The 16,965-nt window shown below is 35.8% G+C and overlaps 1 protein-coding gene across 22 annotated transcripts in view; it reads right to left on the reverse strand.

Annotated features, from left to right (window-relative positions):
* Nucleotides 1–448: 448 nt before the first annotated feature.
* STXBP5L (syntaxin binding protein 5L) overlaps nucleotides 449–16,965 on the reverse strand; it is a 452,700-nt gene continuing 436,183 nt past the window's right edge. For all 22 annotated transcript variants that reach the window (XM_078352051.1, XM_078352048.1, XM_035274086.3 and 19 more), the window contains 4 exons: nucleotides 12,709–12,874; nucleotides 9,989–10,100; nucleotides 7,016–7,236; nucleotides 449–6,380 (listed from right to left, as the gene is read on the reverse strand). In XM_078352051.1, coding sequence (XP_078208177.1) covers nucleotides 6,339–6,380; nucleotides 7,016–7,236; nucleotides 9,989–10,100; nucleotides 12,709–12,874 — 541 coding nt within the window. In that variant the 3' untranslated portion in view covers nucleotides 449–6,338. The remainder of the gene's footprint in view (nucleotides 6,381–7,015; nucleotides 7,237–9,988; nucleotides 10,101–12,708; nucleotides 12,875–16,965) is intronic.

Below are 16,965 nucleotides of genomic sequence, written 5' to 3' on the forward strand. Positions count from 1 at the left end.
TCTTCCTGGCTGAAGACAAAGCTGGAGCTGAAAAGAAGTGAGAAGTAAGGTCTGAATGTTGAGTTTGTAGGTACATCTTATCCCCCTTGATTTCTTTTGCTGCATTATTACTAAATTATTTTTACTTGTACTTCACTGAAAGTGGATTCAATCAACACCATCAAAAGTTGTCTTTCAAGTCTTTCCATAAAAAGTAACACATTTCCTCAATTTGACGGAGATTTTGAATGGCTACTGGGTTAATGAATGCTAGTGAAATGTATGAGTTTTGGGAAGTTGTATTTGATAGATTTGCTATACATTGCTCTCCCGCCCCCTTCCTGCCTTTTTAAAACAGTTACACTTTGCAAAACCATAGTTCATAGTCTTATAAATGGGTCTTACCTCTGTCCATATGTAATCTTGGCAAAAATTATTAGTGCATGACATTATGACATAAGAGAGCATCTATGTACAAACATATACAATTTTATTGATATCTCTACAGACTACAAGAATTTTGTTAAGTATAGTCACAATTGCTGAGTGCAACAGAAAAATAGTAATTTGTCATTTTCTGAAAAGATGCAAAAATTCTGAAGATGAAAGAAAGATACATCAATGATGTCATCTGTTTCTTATTTCCTAGAATAAAACATCACATAGTTAAGTACTAAAAATTATAGGTTATTAGAGATTCTGATCCTGTGTACAATTGTCCAAAACCACCACCTAGTTTACTTTCTGGCTTTGCAGTCGAGAAGGGTGGGCCAATAGCAGAGGGAAAGCAGTATGAGAGGAGATAACTCTAAATTCTCGTTATATGTTACTGCCTTTGACAGGCTGGACTCTCCTGTTTTGAAGGTGTAAGCACTCTTTCAGGGCACTGGACATCATATAAGAAGTTACAGTTATTCTTTTCTCTTAAACACATGTCCAAATACTAAAAAAATAAATCCAAGTTGTCCTGGGAGCTTTTGATTGAGATAATAAAAAGGAAGATTTGTTCTTCCTTTTTGCTAAGACGAAGTCCAATGAAATATACCTATAGCAGAACAGATACCTGGTACCCATGTCTCCTCCAGAAGAATAATGAAACAGAAATTTGGACCTGATTTAGCAAATGATTGTTTTGAGAATTTCCACTGTCTAAATATGAAGAATTAGTTTTCCACTTAGCTTTATAATGCTGTCGAATTTACTGTGCTACTTCTGGTATCTTGTGATGTCATACGCGTAAGACAATTGAAAAAAACTAGACCTTTCAGCTGGAATAACTAATGAACAAGTCACATAGGAGAATATCACAGAGATGCTTATTAAGATTTAATAGAGAGCTGCCTGGTCAGAAATTCTCACATACTTTTGTTCTGTGAGACATACAGAATAAATACCATTACTATATCTTACAACTAGCCTTCCCTGACCACTCAGAACTGGGGCTGCAATAACAGCCAAGGCAGACAAACAGGTTTTCCTTAGGTGGTCATAAAACAGGGATAATCAACTTTGGCTGGATATTAGAACCACCTTGGAGGCTTTCACAGACATTGGTGTCTAGTTCCCACTTCAAAGGATTTTAATAAGATTGGGAATTTTACAGTTTCCTGAGGTGATTCTTATGTACAGCCAAGGTTGAGAAGCACTTCTCTAGATAAATAAGTAAATAAAAGCATCCATCTGTGCATCTGATTCCTCAAAGTCTCTTTCACTTCACTCTGGCTACCATGTCCTTTCTACCACAATCTTCTTGCACCAAAGTGGTATTTCCTCCTCCTTTCCCAAGACAGACCTTACCTATTCTATATTTTATGCTTTTAGGGCTATGTTGTCTACAAATACATACACTAAACTTGTTATGTTGACAACCATGTTCCCTGGAATGTGTATACTAGAGATTCTGCCCAAACCAAGTATACCACAAGTATTTCTGGCATCCAGGACAATGTGTATGTGAAATAGTACCCAGACAAAAATGGAGTTGTGTGACAGAGGACAGAGGTGAAGAAGCTGTGGAAGCTACCACGTTTCTCCTGACACCAAGACCGAGACCTGTCATGAATGTTTTGAATTCTTTTGGCATTACCCTCTGTGAGCCAACATGTTCAGGTTACAGTTCTTTTTCTCATAGTGGCAGGTTGTAATCACACAGATATACTCCCAGGTTGTCCCAGTGATCCTAAGCCAAGGAGATAATTTTTAGCTTACTTTTCTAGATTGGCTTCATTTTTCCCTTCTGCTTGAACATAAGAATCTCCTTTAATCTTCTTCAACCAGTCTTAGGCCTAATCTGATTCTTTTTTCTCTTAAAGTAATGGTGTTCCCTTAAGGTAGATAAAGTATATGGTACCTTTAAAACTGGTACATGAGTCACATAAAAAGGACTCCAACAGTAAACGTTTTCCTTTAAGATCTGTAAAAACTTTGAGGGAATCCCTTGGATTTTGATTTATTAATTTGAGAATCACTTTCAAAAGATTTGAAAAAATTGTCTTCGTGACTGAATCATTGGAAAACATCTCATTCAGTTCTGTCACTGTCCTTCCAAAGTTGCAGTCAAACATGATCTTGACAGTGACTGGGGCTCTAAGATCTGGGGCTCAGTAAAGTGTAAGAAGCAAAGTCAGTAATACTGCCCATAGGTGATTAAAACAAATGACAAATCAATCATCCCTCCCTCCAAACTCCCAGATTAATGGATGATTTCAAGGTAGGGATTATTGCCCATGTTACTATCAGGAAAACAAATACTTCTAGCTTCTCATTGATGAATAGAATGAGAAGGCCCATTTTCTGCTGTAACACTAAAAAGGGCTTATCTCTTGAAGGAATCAGGGAGACAATTTTGGGACTGTGGTTTGCAAGCCTTATCTTCTGATGTTGCTTTAGCAGATAGAGTGTAATTTCAGTGATAACTAAGGCTCAGGGTCACTTTCTGTATCATTGTCCAAGTTACTAGGAGTATTTTTCTTATGTTCCAAAATGGAAGAAAGTAAAGATGAGATGATGCAAAGGATTACATGGATCAACAGTACTCATTTTCCAAAGATGAGGATAAGATGATGATGGTGGTGGTGGTGGTGGTGATGGTGATAGTGATGGTGATGGTGATTGCGATGGGGTGTGTGTGTGTGTGTATGCACATGTATGCATGCTAAGGTCAGTGCAGCAGAACAGAAATGTTCAAAAAGAAAAATCACATCCACATTAGATTCTTGTTATTGCTATCTCTTTGAATTATAAAAATAATTTTGATACAGTAAAACCTCATTAATTTGGATTCCAGTAACAGGAGTTTGTGAGATGAAGTTACCCTTAATGTTAAGGAAGGGCTTATAAAAACAATTTTGAAAGACACGTTTAAATGACTTCAAAGAACCTTTTCTTTTCAAGCATTTTAGAAGCACCTGTTTACTTCCAATTGGCATGCTAATTATAAACTTTTGATCTATTCACTGAAGGCAAAGTCTTGGGCACTTCTACTGTGAAATGCTACAATGTCCTTTTTTGATATTTTCTCTGTGTGCCCTAAAATATTCTGTAGTTGTTATTTTTCACTGATACATATAAGCTTTCTTCAAAATTCTATGTTATTGCATATGAACCACATGTGTAATTTTGGGTATAATAATTTATCTTGGTAAGATTGTATACTTATTGTACAACATTTATTACATATTCACATAATCTACCTCTTTATATGATGTAGAATAGTGGCTGTAAACTGGGATAAATTTTGGCAATGGCTGGAGACATTTTGATTGTCATTACTAGGAGTTTCCTACTGGCATCTAGTAGACAGAGGCCAGGGATGTCACTCACAATACACAGGACAGTTTCCCACAACAAAGACTTTCTGCTAATAGTGCAGAAAGAATTTCTGCTAATATTGAGAAATCTTAATGTAGAACAAGTTAAAATAAGTTAAATCTTATTGAGGGCTTCAGAGATACTCATCAAATGTAATGCTACTTTGGACTGAATTTCATTATTTCTAAAATAAACGAATATTTTACTCCTTTAGTCTTTTTTTAAATATAGAAATGATAGTATTTGTTCTGAAAATCAGAAAACTAAGTCCTTGAAGTTGATGGTACAAATAATATATACAATTTGGCAACCAGTATTTTCTAGACCCCAATCTTAAGTTTCTTTAATATTTTTACCATATAATTTTATAAATGATACAGTCATGCAATGTCTGTGTTTCCAAGCCAGATTCTGTGACTGTAAGGCTGAACAATGAAGCTTAATCTGCCTAATCTCTCAGGTGACTGGGAGATTCACAGAGAGGCTTTTTTAACAAGTAGATTCATGGACTCTGAGAAATGCTATCCTAGTGTACGTTATATAACTCTTTCACTCATCTTTTTTCTTCCCAAAATTACTAACAACATTGTACTACTAGAAACATTTGTTAGAAAGTACTATTTCTAGCAAAAAATTAGACTAAAAAGGAAATACAAATACCATTTTTGGCTATTAAAATAACCTGAAATCCAGGAAAATGATGAAGTCTTCAGAAACATAAATGTAAATCCAATAAGACCTTGATTAACAAAAATTTAATAAGCCAAAACTGAATTATGTTAAACTGGCAGACAAGGATACAAATTAAGCTTTAAAAATATATAACTTTAGAAACTGAAATTGGGGTATGTGAAACTTCACTTTTTGTGAAGTCAGTTCTCATAGCTAACTCTATTATTCCTATAGTTTCCCCAAACCTACTACCAACTTCCCTATAGAATATAAGCCAGGCTAAAGAAAATGCTTTGAGGTGACCCAACCGTTCATGGTTTGTGCTAATTAAACATGTTTTGAAAGAACAACATATTACAGGATGAGTACTGGAGTATGTATATATACATTCCTATAACTTTCAACTTCCAGAATTATGTTAAATGGTGGTAGATGCCTTTATTTTGTTTTGACTCTAGTGCTTTCCGGTGAGTTAAGACAGATACCTTGTATCTTGTTAAGGATAGTCTTTATTCCAGCTTAAAAGAGTTTTTAACAAGGGACAGGTGTTTGGCATCTATTGACATAATCTGGTGGCTTATATTATTCAACCTAGTGACAAAATAATTGATTTTATATCATTAAACTCTTTATGTATTTTTGTTGTCTGTAATGATGAGAGAGGCCAAGATAGCAAACACATCACCATATTTTATTAAAATATCCAGGGGTAAGTATTGAACTGAAAAGTATTTTCTAATGAAAGCCCTTGTAAATCAGAAACGTCATAAATCAGAATCCCTTTCTTAAAACATTAACTGAGGTTTTACTGAATCACACTAAAGAGAATGACCAGTTTGGTTTGTGAATGTCAGGCTGCAAGAGCACTTTCGGGTTACAGACCTTACCGGGTTTGAACATAATATACTGTGTAACTGGCAGACAAGGATACAAATTAAGCTTTAAAAATATATCACTTTAGAAACTGAAATTGGGGTATGTGAAACTTCACTTTTTGTGAAGTCAGTTCTCATAGCTAACTCTATTATTCCTATAGTTTCCCCAAACCTACTACCAACTTCCCTATATAGAATATAAGCCAGGCTAAAGAAAATGCTTTGAGGTGACCCAACCGTTCATGATTTGTGCTAAAAACAGCAACCCATTCTGAAGGTGATAGAAATGAAAATAATTGTGTTGGAAATAACTTACTATACTGGCTGGCAATATTTGATTATGACTAGAACTCTGAATGATGTAAAACATGGAGAGAGAACATTAATCAGACTCTTGCCATAAGCATTCAATAATGTTCTAGTACAATGAAAGTTACAGATGCGAAAACTCTGGGTTCTTGTTTTGTTTTGTTTTCCTTTTCAGTTGGGTATGGCAAATATATTTGAAATGCACTGATATCTTCAAATGCAGATTTTTAAAATTGTTGAGTTTGGCCCAATTAATAGAAATAGTTTACTGTGAATCTTTTTTTCTTCTGTCACAACATGCTTTTTTTTCTTTTCCTCTTAAGATGTTAATTTATCATGCAAAGATTTTTTTCATTAAGTGCATTAATGCTTTTGTTTGTACAGGAATTTTCAAATCAAGAGGACTCCCCTTAGTTCCTAAATATAAATCCTTATCGAATGACATGCCAAGATGATAGCTCCATTCCACAAGGGAAAAGGCAAAATCAGCCATATCTTGGGATTTTTAACCAGGGCTCCAGCCTTTGGGTTGTATAGTGTCTCTGATACATCTCCTTTAAGATAATTTCAGATTGACTGTAAATGGAACATTTTGTAGAAGAAACTGGCTTCTAGCAGTTGAATAGTGATGCTGGGAATAAATTTGGTTCCCTGAATATGGTTTCTCAAAGCAGTCACAGCTTCTTTAGAAGTTTAGAATTGGTACCATTTCTTATCCTTGTATTTCAGCATTAACTGCAAAGAAAAAATAGCCACCGTAAGATGCTAAAATACTTTAAAAGTGCTATTAAAAGCAAGCCCATTTTGAGCTAATCATGCAAATCTAACTAATCTCAAAACTTATAATCAAACTGAATGGCTTCTTTTATTTTGTGAAATAAAGTGCATATGAGAAGACTTTAAAAATAAAAAAACAAGCTGTAAAGACTCAGCTGATGGAAAATGGTTTTTAATGATGAGACAAAATGCAAGATGTGGATCCCATCCTCCACTGCCCCCCACACCTTCTTGGTGGGTGTGTTGTGGGGTCATATAACCTACTGAAACACCTTTTAGGCAGCTGATGCACAATATAGACCCAATGTATCAGAACCCAATGGATAATTTTCTTTAATTATCCCCTAAGATAAAGAAGTATCAATACATTAAAGTTTTTTAAAAAACATTTCTATCTCCCAAGCATTGGGGGAGTTATAATACTCAAAGAGATCCAGGTTTTCATGATTCTAAAACAGGATTACCTATGTGGATAATCCCTGTTGTCCCAGCTACTTGGGAGGCTGAAGCACAAGAATCTCTTTCTTGTGCAGAGCCTAAATGCTTAAAGTTACTCCTGTATGAAGATGTCTGTATTTACTTAGGCAGTTTACCTCATGTGCATGTTTGGAAAATGCTTCTGCACTGGTCATCATGCCTGCAGTTTTCTCTTCCAGCTCTCCTAGCCTCTGTCCTCTTTCATCAAGTGCAATCCGTGCACGGGTCAGCTCTCCCATCACCCCTCCAGCAGCGCCTTTCATTCCTTCTATACTACCTGGTCCAGGAATGTGCTGCGCAAGGCTGCGGGATGCTTTTCCTGCTGAAGCTTCCCCAACTGAGAATTTAAGCAATAGCAATTTAAAAAATTTTGTCAGTGATTCAAACAGTCAAGCTTGTCACCAAGACAAAGTACTAATATTACATTCTACTGTCATAATTCTCAGTATAAGACAGTCTTATTTGGTCCAGTCATATATGTGTGTGGGGAGATGTTAGCACTTAAGAAAAATGCTAAGAAAGAGACTGTGAGGTATATTGTTGTCATAGGCCTTTTTGTATGTGTATGTGTTCTATACAATATGACATATTTGCATTTCTTGATGCTGAATCGGAATATTCAAAATATGTGACCTCGTATTTAAACCATATTAATGTCTGTTCCAAGCTTAGGCCTGATCATTTGCTTAAGTTTCTGCCTTAGTTTATATTTCAGCCTTCTCTGTTCACTCTGCTCATCTTCATATATAAGCCTTAGTAGTGGTCTCAGGTTCTCTTTCTTTCTTTCTGTCTCTATGTAAATACTGAAAAATGGGGTATATGAATATATATGAATGATGGTTATGTATGTTAAAAATTTGATTTATAAAACAAACATAACATTTACGCATATAAATTACATATGTTAAAAATTTGTGGCTGGGCATCGTGGCTCACACCTGTAATCTTAGCATTTTTGAAGGCTGAGGTGGGCAGATCACCTGAAGTCAGGAGTTGTAGACCAGCCTGGCAACATGGTGAGACTCCATCTCTACTAAAAATACAAAAATTAGCTGGACGTGTTTGCACATGCCTGTAATTCCAGCTACTTGGGAGGCTGAGGCATGAGAATCTCCTGGATTTAGGAGGTAGAGGTTGCAGTGAGCCGAGACCATGCCACTGCACTCCAGCCAGGGTAGCAGAGTGAGACTTTGTCTCAAAAAAAACTGTGACTTATGAAAGACTAAAAGAATTTCCCAGTCACCTACAAAGCTCAGCTTTATTCAATTTCAATGAAGTAAAAATAAATATTTTTATAGACAAAGTCTTGCTATGTTGCCTAGGCTTGACTCAAACTCCTGGCATCAAGCAATCTTCCCACCTCAGCCTCCCAAGGAGCTGGTACTGCAAGTGCATGCCACTGCACCAGCTCTCCATAAAGTAAAACACTTTTTGAATTGAAAAACAGCTATAAAAAATTAGCCAAGCATAGAAGTGAATGCCTGTAGTCCTAGCTACCCATAGTCCTAGCTGAGGCAGGAGGATCACTTGAGCCCAGGAGTTTGAGGCTGCAGTGACCTGATTGTGTCACTTTACTCTAGAGCCTGGGGAACCAAGCGAGATTCTGTCTTTTTTAATTTTTTTAAAGGAAAAACAACTATTTTGGCAGAAATTTAGTAAGAATTCCCAAGGATATAATATTTGAATGAATTCTGGATTTTTTTATGAGAGTGGCTGGAATCTAATTTTTTAAAAAATAAGAGGCTTATTGAGATATAATTCATATAAAAGTTATCCATTTAAAATGTACAATTCACTTGTTTTTAGTGTATTCACAAAGTTGTACATCATCACCACTATCTGATTGTAGAACGTATACATTACTCCAAAGAGAAACCACATATTCATGGCAGTCACTCCTTCTTCCTCATTGCCTCAGCCTCTGGCAATCATTAATTTACTTTTAGTCTCTCTGAATTTGCCCATTCTAGCTATTTTATATAAATGGAATCATAGAATATGTGGCCTTCTTGTCTGGCTTCTTTCACTTAGCAAGATGTTTTCAAGGTTTATCCATGTTGTACCATGTATCAGTACCTCATTTCTTTTCATGGCTGAATAATATTCTATTGCACAAAGGAACCTAGATGTTTTTGCATAGTTAAAAGTTCCAAAGAAAGAGAATTTTGATCTATAAGACCAAATGATGGTAGGATATTCTGGAAAATATATTCATGCCTTCTCTCTGAAAATTTTACCTAGTATTTTCCCATTATTTAAAAATCTACCAGTGAAGCTGGGCACAGTGGTTCATGACTGTAATCTCAGCACTTTGAGAGGCTGCGGTAGGTGGATCATCCGAGGTCAGGAGTTCGAGACCAACCTGGCCAACATAGTGAAACCCCGTCTCTACTAAAAACACAAAAGTTAGCCAGGCATGGTTGGGTGCCTGTAATCCCAGCTATTTAAGAGGCTGAGGCAGGAGAATTGCTTGAACCCAGGAGACAGAGGTCTCCAGTGAGCCGAGATCAGGCCACTGCACTCTAGCCTGGGCAACAGAATGTGTCTCCATCTCAAAAAATAAAAATATAAATAAATAAACAAACAAACAAATAAATAAAAATCTACCAGTGAGACTTTGATAAACAGCAATACTTTTCGATTTTGTCTCACTGGTAGATTTTTAAAGTAATTTATTCTGTAGCATTGATAAATCTTACATGCTAGATAAGGAATCTGTTTTCCAGCAGTTATTAAAGTCAGGCAGATTCAAAAATCTTTTTTCCAGACTTTTTTGAATGCCTTCACATTGCCATGAAGGTATAATCTACTTGCAAATGAGATATTTATTAGCTTGCTCATTATTTTTATGAATTATATGTATCATTTTTGTTAAGCAATTTCCTAATCTGAAGTGACCACTTTTATTCATGTTTGGTAAACAGAAATAATTTTTATGGTACAGAAGGAAACAAATATTCAAACTTTTAGATGCAAAAAATACATAGTTTAGAAATTGAGATCACATATTACATTAAGTTACACACAAATATACACAGAAACATGTCTTCTATTTTGCAATGCATTTTTATAATCAGGAATTTACTCACAGAGCTCTTCTCTGTCAAATGTTTGTCCACTTCCCCCAAACAGTCCCTTGAGAAAGCCTCTGTTTTGAGCTTCTGGTGTCTCTATGGGAGTAAACAAATCTCCTAGCATGTCCTGTATCAAATTCAAAGAAAACAGATTAGAACAACTAAAAAAATAAATTAATATGCAAAAAGGTAACACTGTGGTATATTAGAACACATCATGAAAAGACACTCTGCTTTTCATATATTTTCACGGTTATTTTTGCTGTGCTCACAGTTCTCCCTCTGGCATTTCTTTTACCATCTCCTTTTCCTCCCCTTCTATAGTAACACATGTTCTAAAATTTCCCTTTATCTGTGCTCTTTTCTTCTTCCCTCCACTATTAGAAAGCATGGGAAGCCAATTTATCTACCCTATGATTAATTTCCACCTGTGATCAATAACTACCACTAGACTTTGGATCCTCTTTCAGTCACTATAGTCTCTTTTTTATCCTGGTACCCTTCCCTGAACCAAGCACAGACTGCCCTATGAAATAGGAAAGCTTTGGTGGTATGTAGAAGGTTGGATCTATTTTTCTAGGAAGTATAAAATTATAAAATTGTTAAAGATAATTTAAATGAGTCAAAATAGGCAGCTTCTGTATAGGGTGAAGTACAATTGTTCTCAATATTTGGCGAGCTTTACAATGACTAGAGAAATGCTTGTTAGAAATGCAGGTATTCAGGCTGCATTCCACATGTATGAAATCAGAATCTACATAGATGATTTCATTTCTCAAGATTATACCTTGCTCCCCAGGTCTCTCTAAAGCAGACCAAAGTTTAAGAATCGTCAGTGTGGAGAAAGGACCTTAGATATGTCAGGAGATCTGTGACCTAATATTGGTTTTCTATGAACTTCCAGTATGATTTTAACTTCATCATCTCCTCTACCTCTACTGAGACCTGTACTCTTTCTCCTGAAGCCCTTCTCTTTGGAAATGGCAGCATCATCTATTTGGTTCCCCAAGCCAGAAACTGAGAAATGACTAATTCCTTCCTTTCCCTCACTCCTATATTTAATAACCCTAAATCCAGTTGCCCTATTAAATAGGGCACTGGACACTTTATAGCTATTGAATCTGCTAACTTTTCTCCATCCTGATGCTTCCTGAAAACCAACCACCATACTATAACTAGAATATTTATTTTAATAAACAAATCTGCTAAAACTTTTTAATGACTTACCACTGTCCTTGGGATAAATGCTATAATAGATCCCTTAAGGAGCTTACAAAGGGCTGCAAGATCTACTCGACTAATTCTCCAGCACAACATCTCCACTCTTTTCACTTCCTAATTCCTCACTTTCTTGGCAGGTTCCTTAGCCCTGAGGCTTTTGCATGCCACTACTTCTGTCTAGAGTATCTTACCTTTTTCATCTCCCAACCATTCAGTCACCTGGATAACTCCTATTTACCATTCGGAAGTCAGTTGTGCCCACAATCCTTCTCAAACCAACTGCTTTTGATTATGGGACACACAAAATAAATAAATATATCCAGTGGGTTAGAATTGGGCATTTGTCTCTGACTGTAGCAGTAAGCATAGACTAGAAACAGGATAGCTGTAAAAGTTTATCTACCCTTGAGTAAGGATGGTCACAAAATTTTAAAAAAGCATCTTAGAGAGTCAAGTGGTTAAACCGCCTCCCTTCTGCTCCATCAACTCAGGTGTCCTTCTTATACGTCTCCCCAGTACTGCCACAGCTATACATAACAGTTTTCACAGTGTGGTGTGATTGTCTGTTTACTTTTGTCTCTCCACACTAGCAGGCAGAGACTTGTATCTTAATTATTAGCGTGTTCCTAGAGTCTAGCCAAGTATTAGGCATATAGTAAAAACTCAATAAATAATCTGTTGAATGACAATGGTGATGATAATAATATTATTATTATTTATTTTAAAAATATATTCCAGGCATTGAGCTTAGTTCTTTATATGAATTCTTACTAAATTATGACAATGCTCCAAAGTAGAGTGTACAGATAGGTTAAGTAAAATGCCCAAAGTCACACAGATGGAGGAGCCAAAATACAGCTCGAGTAGTTCAGAGCTTATGCTCTTAACCTCTATAGAATAATAAATACGTTTTAATGTTCTTATTTGTAAAATGGGGGGGTTTACCCAGTTAAATGTCTAAGATGCTTTTAAAAAACTGTGACCATTCTTACCAAAGTTTAGACATTTATACCTATCCTCTATCTAGGCTATGCTTACTGCTACAATCAAAGACAAATGCTCAATTCTAACCCACAGGATATATGTTTATTTTGTGTGTCCCTTAATCACAATTAAGATTTCTTCAAAGGAGTCCTTGAACTCCAAGTGGAATTCAAGGGCTCTTTTGAAGAAACCTTATTTTTTTTGTGTGTACATACATATTTCCTACCCTGAGGGGAGAATTTATAATCTTTTATAAGATTCTCCATGGGCAAACCAAGCAATAAAATAAATAAATAAAAAGATTAGCTATTAATATGAATGATCTTTACATTGTCTCCCTCTTTCTTAGTACTTCTGTGCAATGACCAGAAACATTCTAGAAGCTGGTAGGCTCAAAATGAAGAATTCAAAACATGTTATTGGAAGGGCATATGTATTGTTTGACCTAATAATATTTTAGCTTTTAGACATCTTTCTTATTCTCTCAACCATGTCCAATGTCTTTTTCATAAATGTACCTCCTGACCTACCTGTAGATTATCACACATTTCTTGGCTGTATGTTAACCGCTGAATTTCAGTAGGAGAGACGAGGTATAATGCCTGTCCTTCATTGGTAAAACAAAATGTTCGTGCTATCCTCATATCTGTCAGTGGCAAATAATTAACATCCAACATTGGGCGAAGACTAGGTAGGCTGAATGGAAAAAAGTAAATCCATATATCACATGCAGGTTGTTAGAAGTAGACTTTTACATAAACAGTGATTTTTATACCATTGTTTTATGGTGGTTTATTTTTATTTTTTTATTTTTATATCTTTTGAGAGTCTCGCTCTATCACCCAAGCTGGAGTGCAGTGGAGTGACCTCAGCTCACCGCAATCTCGCCTCCCAGGTTCGAGTGACTCTCACACCTCAGCCTCCTGAGTAGCTGGAACTACAGACATGTACCGCCACACCTGGCTAATTTTTGTATTTTTAGTAGAGTCAGGGTTTCGCCATTTGGCCAGGCTGGTCTTGAACTCCTGACCTCAAGTGATCCACCCGCCTTGGCCTCCCAAAGTGCTGGGATTATAGGCATGATCCACCATATCTGGCCTGGTTGTTTCTTCTTATCTTCAAGGCTCAGTGATAATAAACTAGACTTTCGCATAAAATCACATACATAAAAAAATCATAGGCACGGTTCTTTTATCTTAATTCATATAGATGCTTAGCAAATGTTCTTGATGGATTACATGCAGTGGCCAGAATTTCAGGGGCACTTTTTGTTGCACTTCACATGTTCCTACAGTATATATATATATATTTTTTTGAGATGGAGTTTCGCTCTTGTTACCCAGGCTAGAGTGCAATGGCGCGATCTCGGCTCACCGCAACTTCCGCCTCCTGGGTTCAGGCAATTCTCCTGCCTCAGCCTCCCGGGTAGCTGGGATTACAGGCACGCGCCACCGTGCCCGGCTAATTTTTTGTATTTTTAGTAGAGACGGGGTTTCACCATGTTGACCAGGATGGTCTCAATCTCTTGACCTCGTGATCCACCCGCCTCGGCCTCCCAAAGTGCTGGGATTACAGGCGTGAGCCACCACGCCCGGCCCCTAGAGTATAATTTATAGCCTTTGGTTATTTCAGAAACACCACAGCTAGAAAATGTCTGACTGCATACTTGTTCTATTGTCTTTCTTTAAGGCAAAACTGACAAGAGTTGCAGTGTGGGCCCAGTTCACTGTGCCTGGAAATAAAATGGCTTTGCTCCCCATTCCTTTACTGTATATACAGGAAATAATAATTAACCATAACTTAGGGCAACTGCACTGGAGGCATGACTAATAAGTAAATATAGCCAAGACTGTAAGGTAATGAGACTAAGTTATAAATAATAGATGAGAATTTGCACATCCAAATGAATGCCACACATCTGAAGTGTCTTACCCCATAGCTATAAGCTTATCCTAATGTAGCTGATAATTTTGCTAAAATATTCATCAGAATGTCCTTTTGGATACTATTGTTCAAGCCAGTTTTACAAACCACTGAAGAAAACTAGTCTCATTGCTTTTTATTCAGACCTTTAATGCCAAAAGGGAAAAGGTAAACTTATAATTAAATAAATTTTGAAACCATTATACTGATTCTAAGTGTGCACAATGATTTTAAGTTGTCCCAGATCATAAAACCAGCACCTTGAAAAAAAATACTGATTTCCTTTATCAAAGTGGTTTGTAACTATACTTTGAGCCATGGAAATTTACTATGTAAAATGGGATCTGAAATCTGTGTTATTGGAATAAGAACTGTGCTGTCCAATATGGTAGCCAATAACCAAATGTAGCTATTAAGCAGTTGATATGTGGCTGGTCTGAATTGAAATGCATTGTAAATGTAAATTACACATTGGATTCCAAAAGCTTCATTGATGAAAGAATTACCTAGTATCTTAAAAGGATATTAAAAGATGATCTGTTATAGCACTCTGGTAACTAAGCTTCTTAAGACATGAGTCCAAAACAATACCAGTTAAAAATATTTCCATGATAGATTCATTCATATTGAGGAAGAGATTCCAACTGACTTTTCTGATGGGCTACATTGTCTATATTGTATAATAAAAAGTAAGCCAAGGAACGAAAATTATAGAGGTGTAGTCACTTCAGATAGGAAAAGAGAGTAAGTCAGTTGCTAACTGCTAGAAAACAATTGCTCTTAAAACAGAGGAAAAAATACTTTCTTATATGCAGGACCCTTTAATAAAGAAATAGCATCAGGTAACTAAAGGTAAACCCCAAAAAGTAGCTTGTAAAGCCAAGTTTGAGAATTCATACAAAGATAAACCTATTTCTCCTCTCTCAAACTTGTTTTTCTAGGTCTGGGTACTTAGGAGCTAAGTAATAATTAACTAGCTACCTGATATGTATCAGAAAACTAGGACTTGAGAAAACTTGGCTTACGAGAGTTAGCTTCTGATAGGGTCTGGAAAGATCCTGGGAATATACTCAGTATGGGAAAATGAATGAGGCCAGGTGCATGCTAATTTGTAGGATTCATTTCTTTAAACCACATAGCAGAGCACACACCATTGTTTTCTAGCTACACTTTATGTATATGTATTATTAAAATAACATCAAAATTATTTCCTTTTCAGATATTTTTGAGGATCCTCAGAAACACATGAGGAATTTCTACTACGACATAATATCAAAGTAGCCATTATCATGTCAAGCAGCTTTTATAAAGGACAGAGGACGACAGATACCATTTATCAATGACTCAATCTATGTGTGTGTGAGATACACACATTTACACACACACACAAATATACTTTTTTTTTTTCAAATCTGAGCCATGTCTGGGAGTTAAATCATTTTCAAATAAGATTGAAATGACCTTATCAATCTTAAATATCCAAAAACAGTTTGAGAAAGGGGAAACTAGATAGGAAAGAATCAGAAATATATGAGAAAATGAACAGACCATAAAATGATTATTTTTATTCAAAACTTTCTCCTTCACTACTTTTCCTTGGCTTACAAACCCGCTCATATTTTCCCTATTAAGAAAAATAAAACACTCTCAAAACCTAGTTTCACTCTTAAACAACTTTCCTGTCTCATTTCTAACCACAAAATTTTCTGAAAGAATAATAAATACCAAGGGAAAAGGCCTATAAATATTTATGATAGTAAATATTTTAGTCTCTCTAGGCTATAGAGGCTCTGTTGCAACTACTCAACTCTGCCCTGTAGTGCAAAAGCAGCCATAGTCAATATACAGAAATATGGGTGTGGCTATGTTCCCCAAAAAACTTTATTTATGGGCACTGACATTTAAAATTAGTATGATTTTCACACATCATGAAATACTCTTCTTCTCTATAATTTTTTCAACCATTAAATATGTAAAAACCTTTCTTAATGCTTACAGGCTGTACAAAATCAGATAGGGGAATGGAGGTAGTTTGTGGGTATTAATTTGCCAAACCCTGATCCACCACTGCTTCTATTCTTGTCTCCTTGAAAATTAGCTTTTGTTTCCACCATGCTGCTAAGACCTGTTATCAAAATCCCACCAGTTGTGAGATCTACTCTTTTTTTTCTTTTACACAAATTCTTTGATATCTCCACTATATTTTACTACCTCTTTCAATATTCTTCTCTTTTTATTTAATGAAGTTATATAATTCTGGTCCTTTCTTATCTTTCTAATGACTTCTTAATCTCCTTTGCTGCCTTGTCTTCTTTCTTTCACTACATAAATGTAGAATACCCCCAAGTTTCTATCCTTAGCTCAGTCTATTTCTCATTTCTTTTTATGCTATCTTTTTTGATTACCTCATTTGCTGACATAACTTTGACTGGTGCATTTACGTAGATGACTTCCAAAGCTGGATCTTCCACATATATTTTTCTAAGAGTGTAAGTCTTCAATTTATTGCTAAATCTCTGCTGAATGGCTTATAACACCTCAAATTTCAAATAGTTATTCTGAATTTATTCTTAAATTTCTCATTATCACTTTTTAAAATCCTTCTGACTTTCCTACATACTAATAACATAACTGTTACCTAAGTTCAAAAAAATTTCTAACCTTTAAATTCTCTTCTAACCTCAGGATTTAACAATCTCCATTATTGTTCACAACCAATCAGCTTTGCACTCAATAAGTTTCCCTTACACCTGTTCCCTCCTTGCCTTCAGTATAGATACCATTTCAGTTCAAAAGCCTATCTCAAGCTTGCCCTCCATGTATATATCCTAACACATAGTTAGAGAAGGTTAATTACCTTCCTA

This window comes from Callithrix jacchus, chromosome 15 (genome assembly GCF_049354715.1).
Source record: "Callithrix jacchus isolate 240 chromosome 15, calJac240_pri, whole genome shotgun sequence".
NCBI lineage: Eukaryota > Metazoa > Chordata > Mammalia > Primates > Cebidae > Callithrix > Callithrix jacchus.